This window comes from Dermacentor silvarum, chromosome 1 (genome assembly GCF_013339745.2).
Source record: "Dermacentor silvarum isolate Dsil-2018 chromosome 1, BIME_Dsil_1.4, whole genome shotgun sequence".
Classification (NCBI taxonomy): Eukaryota; Metazoa; Arthropoda; class Arachnida; order Ixodida; family Ixodidae; genus Dermacentor; species Dermacentor silvarum.
Window position 1 is genome coordinate 14,578,264 of NC_051154.1, and position 13,681 is coordinate 14,591,944.

Below are 13,681 nucleotides of genomic sequence, written 5' to 3' on the forward strand. Positions count from 1 at the left end.
CGTCCTAGATACCATACATTTAAAAATTTTTTAATTTCGTGATTATGTTAAATGGTTGAAAAGACCCAACACATAACTTTGTTGCGTCGCAGCACGCTGTATGTTGTATGTGCGAGTGAAAGCGAGTTTAGGCGACTAGATTCACACCACCTTGCACCATTGGCCCCGCAGCACGTTAGGTCACTGCGCGTTCGGCTTCTCGTCGCTTTCACATCCATTCGCGCTGTTGAGCGCGCCGGCGCTCAACACAGCGGTATGTGCCATTGCGCTTGGACCCTTTCTGCACTATCACCAGGATCGGTCCACTTTTTTCTCGTTCTACGCGTTGTTTTGTTCAAGGACGCAATCCACTAGAACCTAGCCATATACAGCTTCGCTGTAAAAAATCGCACTTCCCCTCTGCTCAGCAATATAATTCGTAGGGCCAAGGGCCTTTACAAACGTGCTGCGCTAACGTGAACCATCACCAAGAAAAAAGCGAACGAGTTTTGTTTCTGCTATCCCTACTGGTCCTCTCCATTCAGTTCTCCTGGTTGTTCTTTCCTTTGGTCACTCTTTACATGGTAGCTTCACATCAAAGAAAACAAGATAAAAAAAGCAACAACATACACAAATACAAACAAGTCAAAGTATCATTTCCTTTCCAATTCTAGAATTTGCACGTTACCCGAGCTTGTGCGCTAAGAAGCAAACGACACTCTAAAACATGCCACGTAACTGCCTGCCTCATTGGCGACTCGCTACCATATGCGACAGCCTTCGTAAGCAATGCGGCCTTAATCTGGCTATTAGTTCGAGAGGACCACTGGCAATGCATGCCTTTGCAGCCTTTGTCCAGTTCCCGCGACGCCACAGGGCAATGACAACAGTCAAGACCGCCGTGACATGTGCAGCGCTTCGCAGGGAACTTAACCTCAATCATGTGGGGACTATTACGGCGCATCCTTTCCTGTTTTGAAACTCGTTCAGTGCTACGCAAGGCGTGTTGGACAAGTGCTTGGCAAAGGGCAAACCAATTAAGAGCCAGCCAGCAGTGTCAGAACAGTCCATAAGCGAAGGCAGAAGATGCAGCAAGCTGAGCTCCCCTTCTCGCTCGGTTCACCTGCATGAATGTGGCTCCATTTGCGCTACCTCACAGAGTTGCTCACAGAGTTCGCTAACTCTGTGAGCAATCACTGCGCACTAGCAGAAGAACAGTACAGGCCTTTGTACAGCCTTTGAGTAATCTTTTTTTGGGAAGTGGAGCTCCAGCAAGAATTTCGGGCCGAACTAAAGCTCCAATGCCAGCCCAGCCCTCCCGATGAAATATGCCCGTCAGTCCGAACCTGGCCCAAGCCCGACTAAATACAACACACCCTCATAAGCGCCCATGTGGCGCGACAGCAGCCGCCGGAGGTGAATGCCCCCTCCCCCGTGCCTCGAGCTCAAAAGAGACGGCGCGCTTACACCACGCCTTCCTCCCTCGCGCGCGAGATTGAGCCACAATTGTTGGCTGACCCTCGCAAGTTTGTTGTCAGCCCGTGTCGATAAGGCAAACATATGCTTTGTACGCCCGATTTTGAAAAAAATTCATCCGCTGTAGCCGATAGTCCGTTGTAGCGCAGTCCGTTAAAAGCGAACTTCGTTGAATTACTAAAACAGGTAGAAAAAACTAAGGTTGAAATAAAGTCTGTTATATCCGAAAGTCTGTTGTATGCGGATCCGTTGTAGCGCATGTAGACTACGCCGAGCTGCCCGAGTCGGGCCGGCGGGCCGGGCTCATGCGCACCTCTAAACGGTTTCTGCTCATAAAATCGTTTGATTAAAATGTTAAGGTTTGTTTGGCCTTAACAAAGGCTTGTCATGTTTTTTTCACAAGACAATAAAAACTAGTGAAGTAATGCATTAATCCTTTGAGGATCATAACCACATAAACCAACAGACAACGAAGCCAAGGAAAGCATCGGGGAAATTAAGTGTAGTTGAAATTGGAATGTAGAAAATAATGAAGAAAAGGGAAATGAAAGTGGACGAAAAGATAACTTGTCGCCGGCGAGAGCCGAACCCGCAACCTCCGCACTACCAATTGTGCTACGGCGACGGCCATCAATTCGTCCACTAACTTGGGTATTTATGTTTACTAGATCTAGCCCTAGAAGTGTTAGCCAGCGCCACTCAGAACCATGGTGGGCGGATGTGGAACATCATTTTTGGCCCGATGGCGTCACGATAGACATGATCTTGGGAGAGCAGGCACGTGGCTCATAAACCCTTGCATGCTACCTAATGACATCAAGGCTGCCAGACTCGAGACCCTCGTAATGAAATACGAAAGAAGAATGGGAACCGAGGGGCTCGATTTTGTTAATCATAACCACATAAAGCCAACAGACAACGAAGCCAAGGAAAGCATCGGGGAAATTAAGTGTAGTTGAAATTAGAATGTAGAAAATAATGAAGAAAAGGGAAATAAAAGTGGACGAAAAGATAACTTGTCGCCGGCAGGAGCCGAACCCGCAACCTCCGCATTACATGTGCGTTGCACTACCAATTGTCCTACAGCGACAGCCATCAATTCATCCACTAACTTGGGTATTTATGGTTTACTAGATCTAGCCCTAGGAGTGTTAGCCAGCGCCACTCAGAACCATGGTGGGCGGATGTGGAACATCCTTTTTAGCCCGATGGCGTCACAATACACGTGATCTTGGGAGAGTAGGCACGTGGCTAATAAACCCTCGCATGCTACCTAATGACATCAAGGCTGCCAGATTCGAGACCCTCGTAATGAATACGAAATAAGAATGGGAACCGAGGGGCTCGATTTTATTAGTCATAACCACATAAAGCCAACAGACAACGAAGCCAAGGAAAGCATCGGGGAAATTAAGTGTAGTTGAAATTGGAATGTAGAAAATAATGAAGAAAAGGGAAATGAAAGTGGACGAAAAGATAACTTGTCGCCGGCGGGAGCCAAACCCGCAACCTCCGCATTCGCGTGCGTTGCACTACCAATTGTGCTACAGCGACGGCCATCAATTCGTCCACTAACTTGGGTATTTATGTGGGCTTTTCTTCATTATTTTCTACATTCCAATTTCAACTACACTTAATTTCCCCGATGCTTTCCTTGGCTTCATTGTCTGTTGGCTTTATGTGGTTATGACTAATAAAATCGAGCCCCTCGGTTCCCATTCTTATTTCGTCATACCACATTAGAGTGATGTACAATGAGCGGTGACCCACAGCACCGGGCAAGCCTAGAGAGCCTCGAGTCTAGAGTGCAGTGAGCCGTATCGGACGCAGACGTAGAGTCAGAATCGAAGCTGCCGCAACAAGCCATGACAACTGTCGGCGTAGTTTTGTTTGCCTGCGCTGATACAGAACGTGTGTGCGAGAGCAGACGATGCAGCAGTGCGTGCGTCAGAACTTTAAGGGCAGACGTGACCATGCTTCCTAGAAAGTGACGTCACTGTCCAACTCGGCACCAAGAAACCGAAACCGAAAATCACATAAATAATGCGATATCAAATATTTACCGAGATTATGGGAATCTCTGAGCGTGTATCATGCTTCCTGGAGCAATAAGAAACGTTTGAAACAAAGAACGCGCAGGCCACAAATTTGACGTCTCAACCCCTTTAACGTGCACTACAACGCAAGCACATGGGCGTTTTTGCATTTCGTCTCCATCGAAATGTGGCCGCCGCGGCCGGGATTCGCTCCCGTGATCTGTGTGCCACCGCGGTAGTTTGGGAGTATTCCCACTTCGTCTAGCTTACTGCCAAGTGCTCCCACCTGCACTTACACACTTTATAATCGGCATTCCTGCATGTGTCGTTTCCAGTTAAGGGCATCAGGATAACTAATTTCTATCTAGTTTCGTATCAATCAAAGCGCTACCATGAGATGCTCGCCCGCAGGCTTGCTATTATTTCGTGTACAAGCAGCAGCTCGCAAAACCACAATACTGCCGCACGTGTCTCTTTTTGCAAGGCGTGTGAGGACTGATAGAATCTTGTCTAGTGATGTAACATTTCACTACTGCAAGTATTGGACTCACTTGGTCTTTCTAACAGGCGCACTCTGAGCTTGCTTGCGGGTGCTCACATGGCATGCCTTGCTTTCCCTATGGTTGCGCATCCCTGGGGCCATATTCTCAAACGAACTTCATCATTTTCCATTCTTCTGGTCCTTCATCACTGGTTCGGATGTAGATCGGCAGTCGTCGCACCGCTGTTTTTGTTGGGATGGCACTCACAGCACAACATGTGATAAATATGCAAAATGATGGAACCAGGGTTCTCCCCACGGTGAGCGGCAGTGGTTTTGCCGCCCACCACTCCAGCCAATTGCCCACCTCCATGACCACCCGCCCACCTCTTGGGCTTCATGTTTGCTGTACTCGGGGACAACTTTCTGTACCTATGCAGTGGAAGCTACGAGCGCAAGGGGCCGGCTTCCACAAGCGCGCTGTTACGGGCAAGCATGGACGCCAGCGGGAAGCAGCCGCACACGCTCCCAAGCCAGAACAAAAGGCCGGGAAGCTGACGGTAAACACGGACGATCGCGGTACTAGACCTCGAAAAGTGCGACCGTGTGGCATCCCCGAGAGCACGGAAGCCACATTTCTCTGCGCGCATAGCTGGTACAGCCGGGGAAAGAAGCGTGAAAGAAAGAAGAGGCGCGCGCAGAAAGAAGGCCAAAATCCGATGCGTCACTGCCTCCACAATAGAATTTTTAAAGAAAGAGAGAAAAAAAGATGCAGTTTTGCCCAAAAGCTTTGATTGCGATAGAAAATTAGCAGACAGTTATACAAAGGAAGGATAGTTGTTTTATCGGCCGTATAAACTTGTAAACATAGGCATACTAACTAAATTAACAAGCATGGTGTCACGCGCACACAAGCAAACATGAACGCATCTCACTCGATGACCGCGGAAACTCGCTGCCATAACACTGTAGTAAGTAAGCGTGGCAGCAGCAGCGAGCGAATTAACCTCCGCCCTGCCGCTCACATCAACGCGAACTAAGCCGCGAAAACGCAGCGCAGGGAGGAAGGACTCTGCCCCACTGCGGGAGCGCAGCATACTACGCCTGGCCAGGAGCGCGCAGCGCAGTACGCAGCCTCCCCCATTCCCCCCCAGAGCCTTGTGGCCCTGCGGGCGCGAAGTAAACCCCCCCCCCTCCGGAGTGTTGTGCTCGAGTGGACGACGACGTGCTTCCTTCCCATTTCCGTCCTTGCGTGCGCGAGATAGAACCACGATCGCTGGTTCACCCTCGCCTGCTTTCACTCACACATAGAGCATACGGCGCGCACCGACGATTTTATCATCCGTGGACTTTATAGCGCACCTCACGACGATGATGCCGGCAGAAATGCGCCTGGAGTGTCCATATAATTGCTATCACAATAATAATAAGGAAGAGAAAGTCCCCTCCCGATGTTTTTTTGTTTTTGTTTTTCCACCGGTGCTCTCAACCAATCAGACAAGGCGACCTTGAGTTTTGAACAATATGGCGGATTTCAACAAGTATCAAGAATAGCACCCCCGTAAGCTGCATTTGCAGAAATAAAGTCTCTTGCATTGTTACGCTGTGTGATTGTGCTCGAACGTCTGTTGTGCTGTCATTATTAAGTGTGTGCCTGTGCCCCCCGTCCTCAAATGTCCACCTCTAAAAATTTTCTGGGCAGAACTCTGAATGGAACATACGAAAATATGGGCTAGTTGTGTGAATATTATCACATTTGTTAAAAAAAAAAAATACGGCAGTTTATCCGAGTGTTCAACAATAAACCCTGTATAAGACTGCCCACATTAAAACAAATGTGTTGCTGTATTGTCACCCAACAAATTATTTGCTTGTTTTTTCTTGAATTAAGTCACTAAGAAGAATTTAAATTTGCAATAGAAAATGTGATCTTGCAGGACGCATTTTGTGGAACAGAAATGTGATCCTCGTAGGGTTAAAAAAAGGAGTCACTAATAGTTGTGAAAATGCTTAGTCACGTGTAGGCAATGAATGTCATCATTACATCCATAAAGAACAGTTATTTGAGCTCAAAGATTTATTACAAGAGACTTCTGTGGCAGCAAACCCAGCTGAACACTTTTTCCACGTATAATGTGTATAACCCGCACCCCCAATTATAACAGCCTGAAAAGAAAAAACGAATCCACGCGTACAACCTGCGGAAATAACTGCCATACAGCAATGCTCACATCTTAGCAAAAACAGTCTCCATTAGCGGATGCACGACTCGTTCGTCGTATCTTCGGCCAGCGACTCAGTTCCCCCACCCACCCCCCCCTCTTTGGCGATGCTGATAATCTTCAGCTTTTGCTATGCGGTAAAGGACCACCATTGAGCATTGAGCTCGTCATGATACGAATTAGTTTGCTGGCGCCACGTGCACTATCACTATCAACGCACGCAGAGGTGGGGAGAGGGTGGGGTTCCCTTGGAAATAACTAAACTTAGAATGGCGGAGAAGCTTGCCTTGAGCTGCGGCTTCACAGCTGCACACAACATGCTGCCGTGAAGCCACACCTTCAGGCGAAATTCACATTTAACCCGCACTCTGACATTACTATATCTGGTGCAGGTTATACGTGAAAAAATATGCTATACGCCTCTACAAATGCAACTCAGATGGAACTTACATTTGTTTCCAGATAATAAAGTCCAAGTGATTGTTGTGGATTTGGCTGTCGTTACATAATAACAGAGCAAAAAAAAAAAAGAAAAAATAACATGCAGCATAAATGCAATAAATGCAGCGACTTGCGCCGTCCATAGTACTTACACAGGTGCTTCAGCCGGTCCTAGAATAGTGCCGATAAGGGAGTCTCCATACGGAAGGCTGCTTTCTAGTTTGTGTCTGAAGTCTGAGTCAAATTTTGCATAGGCAAGAGCCCCACCTATGCCTACAGTAGCCACACCAGTTGTGACAGCGATGGTTTTGGCTGGTCCACTGAAAGGATAAAAACCAGGAAATTGCAGCTTTTAATTACACATCACATGCTCTTGCAGTGGTGATAATTCCCAGGTCTGAGACCAATCACAAGCCATGCAACATGACCTGCTATCAAAGCAGCAAAATGGGGTCACAGAAGATTATAGCCCAGAAAAATAGAACTACTCAAGTATACTTTTAAGTTATGCCTGACTCTATTAAAAGCTCTCCGCATACAAAACTAGTAGGGTTCACTGAAATTCACATCAGGCTGCACTCGGTCAAGCTTAGCTCAGTCACAGACAGAATCGCAGGGCTCGGACTCATCGAGGCTCCGAGACTGTGACTCAACATAACACTCGCCCACACAGGGCAACAAAATCGACAAGCTCTGAAAAGCTGCGGCAGTGGTTGACATCTTGTGCCACACAAGTGGCCCCTTAAGGTATTTGCCGGGCTACCTTAAAAGGCCCCTCCCCAAGTCTGGCCATTTTGAGCTGACAAGCGCAGTGCATACAATGCCCGCTAACGATCGTGTCTGCCAAGTATTACATCCCTATGCGCAGCAGAAAGAGCTTAAATTTCAAACCAAACACCGTTTGCCCTTCTCCTGGCGGGTGCCGTGCTCCCAGCCGATGAGTCGACGTATATAGGTACAAATTTAGCGTGGAGGCTAGAGGGGCAAGTGGAGAGAAAGTCTATGTTGGCAGTGACGCTCGCCTCCTGAAATCATGGGTTCGCTCCACTTCAATTATTTCAACTCTGCTATTAACAAAGTAATTTGAAAAACTGTTGCGGTAGAACAATCTTTAGAGGGCATGTAACAACTTCTGGCGTATAACAAAATTTGCTATGTGGCCTGGTGAGGAGCCCTTTAAGTATCGTTCCTTTTTCGAGGCGATAAGGTTAAGGAAAAGGTTGGAGTAAAGTACAAGGTTTGTTTATGAAACACGTTAAGACACCAAAAAAGGTAAGGAGGGCAAAAGATAAGTAGGTACATTGGGCATAAGATTTATATGTAGTTTACAGTCCATCCCAAGTAATTTGGTTACAGACTGTAAACACACACACACAAACACACACTTAGGTTTTATATAGGCCGTGTGCAATTATTAGAAATTTCAAATACGGATTGAAAGTCCTTGCTATTCAATTCGTCAATTCACTACTTGAAAATGTCAAATATTCATTCAGTTTTCATTCAAAATTAATTTTTCATTTCATTCCGTTAAAATTTAGAATTTAGGGACAACTAAATTACGACAGCAACTAAAGTTCTTGCAGTATGCAGGGACAAAAACTGATGCAAGTGGAGACACTTTCCAAATGATTCTGCTGCAGGAGAACAACTGTTGTGCAGATACACTAGTTCCAGATTAAATATATGGAGGGCATAACTCAAGCACAATAGTTGCCAGTTGTTAGATAAGTAAGTCTCGCCTTAGGCAGCCTACAAATTTGCGTTATCAATATAGGGAAAGCAAATTATCATTTGACCAGTCTCAACATGTTTTAATTCCTTTAAAACAATCCGCAGTACTGTAGTACTACTTGGCTCCTTTTATCATTACGATCATCATCATGCACTAGATACAACCACATTTCTTTTGTTACTCATTTACAAGCTTCTCCATTGAGCTGAAATCTAGTTGATAACGCCATTAGATGTATCAAATAGTGTTAATAAGCCTTTTCTTGCCAAACAAGCTCCTTGGAAACTTGATATTTCACTTTTAGAAATTGGAAATATTAGGTATTCGATTCAATATTTAAAGGTCGTTTTTCTAGGATAACCATATTCAATTCACTCACAAAATTTCACAATTTGAGCACCCCCAGTTTTACTATATTTTCATTATATGTGTTTCACGTTTTGTCTTTAGAAATTTACGGTTAGGATTTGGCAAGCTTTTTCATGGTTGTATTCACCAAACTTCTTTTAATTAAATGCACACAGGGATGCAAGACAAGGGGAACGGGGAGACAATGCCATGTCCTCTCCTTCGATTGGATACCCTTGGATTGCCTCATTCACCCCTCTCTCATGGCACACAAGTGCCGTGCGGCCTACCTCGCGCTGTCGCCATTCCAAGCAAACTCGAGTTTCTGCTGGCATGCAGATGACGGCATTGGCAAATGTCAGGCGGGGGGAACATGGACAACCTTCCAAAGGTCACGGACCATGATAAACCAGCACATACCCACACAGCATGGCCCCGAAGAATGTATTGTGCTCAGAGTGCTGCTTGGTGGACATGGGCTTCATGCCACTAGTACATGTTGTCCTCGGAACAAAGTTCTATACCTAAGTACTACTTGTAGGCACTATCAACGGTGAGGCTCTAGCTGCCCAGCCTGAAGTCCCATCTACGCTGCCCTCAAATGAGCAAAACTCTGGTTTTTCTGGTGTTGAAGCGTAACCCTAGCTTTGCCATTTCCGCATTGCAGATGTCTAGGAGAGCCTGCAGTTTTGCCTCCTGCTCAGCCATGAGGACCAACTCGTCTGCAAACGCCAAGCCAGGCAGTCAGCAGTTCTCATCTATTCTGCTTGTGCTATACTTCCCTTGGAACCCCAGGTCAAATTTAAGTAGTGCTCTTTCCATGTCAGACACGTACAGCAGGTAAAGAATTGGAAAGAGCAGAAATCCCTTGTGGAGATCCGAGGAGCAGGTTCGCTCTCTACTGTTGTGAAATATGCGGTGACATTGTTATTCGCATAGACCTGCCTCAGTCCCTAGTTTGCTAAAATGGGGATCGCTGTCACACCCAATCAGTGATTACAAGGTCTCCAGGTGCCTTGTCAACGTTTCCTTGAAGTCATTGGAAGGCCTACCACTGACATCAGTGATGAGTGGCATAGGCTGATCATTTCTGTCCATAGAGGCATTTGACTGTTGCTAATAGCTCTTTCAGCATCCCTAGCTCTGCCTAACATGTGAACAGGGCACTGTGTGGGATGTTATCATATTAAAAGGATAGAAGCAGACTGAACGCTTTTATTTGGCAAGATCTGGGACAATGATGATTATATAAAGATGAAAATAATGACCTGTGCCAAAAGTGCTCACAATATGCTTTTTTAACGTCTATAAAACAGCAGAGTAACGTGCGACATTCTTTCTTCTATCTCTGTGCATTGTGTAAAGACAAATAGGTTGTTTTTAAGTCATCTGTTTCAGCAGAAACCATTCTATACCTGAGTTAATTGCCCTTTCAGATTCAGCCCAGGCACTTATCCAGTCCTTGAGAACCTGGGCGAAGAGGCTGTACATAGTGCAAGTGACAGAGTGGATGGTAGTCGTGCAGGTTTCCCGCCTTGCCCCCAAGTTTGAGGGCCAGAGAGACCCTGCCTCGTCGCCAGTTGTGCGGTATGATCGCTCCCGCAACTATATCACTAAAAGGGCCAGCAAGTTATTCTTTGGATTCTGCACCAAAGCCCTTTAGTAAACGGGATGGTACGCCATCAGGCCGTGCGTGCTCGGAGTCGCAACAGCACACTATCAATCTGTGCGTCACATGGTTTTCATATGCATGATGTAGGTGGCTAATATGGTAATGCCAGCATGCTGCACCGCATCACTGGTTGCCAGAATTGGCAGTGGCTTTTCAGCAAGCTGTTCAGCCAAAGCATCAGGAAGACAGGTTTTCAGCTAGGAATTTTGTTATATCAACAGCACACACAGGAAACGCTTTGCGTTTTCACGTTGCATCAACAATCACCAAAGTGAATCACAGTTCTAGGACCTACTACAGCATGGCAATAAATGGCGTATGCATTTCTCTGCAGATTGTGTCATCATTAAAGTGTACTGTCTTTCATAATTAGGCCCTTCTCACTGCATAACTTCACTGTGCAGGTACTAACATGAGCTCTACACTACGCAGATTCCCGCTGTTGTCACGCTACCGTTGTGTTGTCAGACCTCCTCCTCATTTCCAGCTTCAACATAGGCAAAGCAAAACAACAATTTGCCCACCACTGCCTGGTGATAGCACTCATACTCCTGCAGCAAAGTGTAACTGGGAGCCGTATGCACTAAATGCTGGGCTATCACGCAGCTTTGGTGCTTGACAATTTGTCCAGGGTTTGTGTGGTACGCAGACTGTTAGTGGTGGCACCTGTGCATGCATGTACTACAGAGGTCACATAAAATACAGATTTATTTCCAGAAGTACAAGAGTTCTGGACGCACGTGTCCGCAGCATAATGGTTACAGTATCGGGCTTCTGTACCAGAGGTCCCGTGTTCGAATCTGGCCATTGGACTGTTTTATTTATGTTTATTTACTTATTTAAATATATATATGATAGTGGCTATATTGCCGGCAGCCAGCAGAGTAGGATGAGCGAAAAGTTGCCGGCAGTTTTTTCCCACTGGCTGCCTGCACCCATGCGACTCGTCTGCCAGCAGAATTTTGGAGGCAAATGCCGGCATGTTCCTTTCCCTAGGCTTCACCACTAGGCCTGACATGGAGAGTTCCTGCCAAGGGGAGCGAACAAACCGGCATGGGGGGTAGGGGCTTATACTTATTCTCAAGTCGTTTGCAGTGCTGCCGAAGGTACGAGACGTAATCACATTATCAGGCAATATCCTTGTACCGTGGAATACAGTACCGGGCGTAACTGTCTGATTAATGGCAGGATCAGAGAGTAGTGTTTTTGCTTGGTGCATGATACATTAAAGCGCTACGTGACATCTTAGCACCTTTGCGCATGCATGTCGTACACAGCAAATTCAGCAGTCACTGAAAAGATTACGATGCACGGATGAACACATCTCGAGGAGCATTCGGCCTTCCTATTGGCTAAGGACTCCTGCAGCTTCCACAGTGCTGCAAACGACTTGTGAGATGGAGTATAGGTAGATTCCACTTTAGTGGCCACAGACCAATCAATGACACGTTACTGCATATTTGTTTTATTGTAAAATATCCATTTGGAGGTTATACGGAAGTTCATTCCTGGGCAGATCATACTCAGCCGTGGGCGGCCAATGGGAAGGAACTGCCGGCAATAAAGGTGCCGCCTATATATATATGTATATATATATTCTTCTTTGTGGGGTTTTACGTGCCAAAACCAGTTCTGATTATGAGGCACGCCGTAGTGGAGGGCTCCGGATTAATTCTGACCACCTGGGGTTCTTTAACGTGCACTACAATGCAAGCACACGGGCGTTTTTGCATTTCGCCTCCATCGAAATGCGGCCGCCACGGCTGGGATTTCATCCCGCGACCTCGTGCTCAGCAGCGCCACGCCTTAGCTAACTGAGAATATATATGTGCGTGTGTGTCCAGAACATCATGGCAACCAGAGGCCCCAGTGGCACATAATTTTGGAGCACTATCTCTAGGATTGGCCCATGAAAATGGCAATTCAAATACATTCACAAAAACTGGCTTGACTCGACGAATACCTCGATTAAAAGAAATACAGGATCGTGTTGTCAGCCAATATGGTTGGCTATATTTCATATTTATTGCTGCTTCACGCTATTGCACAGATGAAATAATCTACATCATTCTCTTAACATATTTGGTTTTTCTATTTATGCTTTGAAAATGAAGTTTAATCCAAAACTTATTTTTTACTCTATTATGGAAGCCACAATATGTAAAATCAGGAATCTGTAAAATGAAGCTTTGTAAAACCGAAACGTAACGCTTTCGAAAGGCTCTTCAGCACAGTACCATAAACTACTCGAGAACAAAATCCACATTCCCCAGTGCAGGGTAGCCAACCGGACTGTTTTTATGCTTACCCTCGCTGCCCTATCCTTTATTTCTCTCTCTCTCTCGCTACTCCAAGAACCCCCAGCACAAAATTACTTTCAATGAAGACGCTGCAGTCACTGACTAGTAAGTACAAGGTGAAAAAGCACGTTTCGGAGCCCGTACGGGTTTCTTGGTCACATTGAGGCAAACAAGAACCGCTCTTTTTTTTTTCTGTCACTCATTTGAACTCAAATTCTCAAAATCCTGGAAGTCGCGGCGAAAGCTGAGGTGCCGTGACATAATAGCATATAAGGAACAACGAAGAGGTACAACCTTGTGGAGGAGCTGGTTGACTGCAGCCGGCTCTGAACGGGAGGTCTAGATTTTTGTTGTCTACCGGCGAACTGAAACATATTGAAGTCACCATTACATCACTTGACAGCAGACCTCGCTCCTCCAACTACAAGAAACCAAGTACTGTACATACAAATCAGTTAGCAGAAAGTTCGACCCACAATCCTCAAACGACTCATCAAATACAGAATGAGCAGCAGCAACAGCTCAGATGACATGTTGGTACAGCACAAATAACACTCACGTTTACCTGTTAATGAAATGAAACTGTTACAACCGGTGCCCTTCATACCTATTCAAATATGATCCTAATGTAACCTTGAGTGCGTACTCAAGAACTAGGGTTACCTCGTGCTTTACATGCCTGAAAACTTCCAAAATAGGCGAGAACAAGCTGTCAGGCATAAAAGCGCATGAAGTCGTGTAGCTCATTGTCAACCTCCAGTGAAGAGCCGCAGTAAAAGCTTACCAGCAGAGAATATCGTTGAGAAACCTTTCGTGTAGATCGCCACATTTTGCCGGCCGCCAGTCGAGAGAAAACAGCAGGCCGAATTCGCATGCTCGTTGCGTACGAACATGCATATATAAATATAGACAACACTGTATATATTATATTTGATTCTTATACAATATACAAATAATGCAACAATAACAGTCTGAAAACAAAAATACATAC

General features: G+C 45.9%; 1 protein-coding gene across 1 annotated transcript in view; it reads right to left on the reverse strand.

The window, feature by feature from the left end:
• LOC119457191 (MICOS complex subunit MIC60) overlaps window positions 1-13,579 on the reverse strand; it is a 77,972-nt gene extending 64,393 nt beyond the window's left edge. Inside the window, exons 1-3 of the mRNA XM_037718947.2 lie at window positions 13,475-13,579; window positions 12,985-13,055; window positions 6,788-6,955 (exon numbers count right to left, since the gene is read on the reverse strand). Coding sequence (XP_037574875.2) covers window positions 6,788-6,955; window positions 12,985-13,055; window positions 13,475-13,564 — 329 coding nt within the window. The 5' untranslated portion in view covers window positions 13,565-13,579. The remainder of the gene's footprint in view (window positions 1-6,787; window positions 6,956-12,984; window positions 13,056-13,474) is intronic.
• Between the last annotated feature and the right edge of the window lie 102 nt (window positions 13,580-13,681).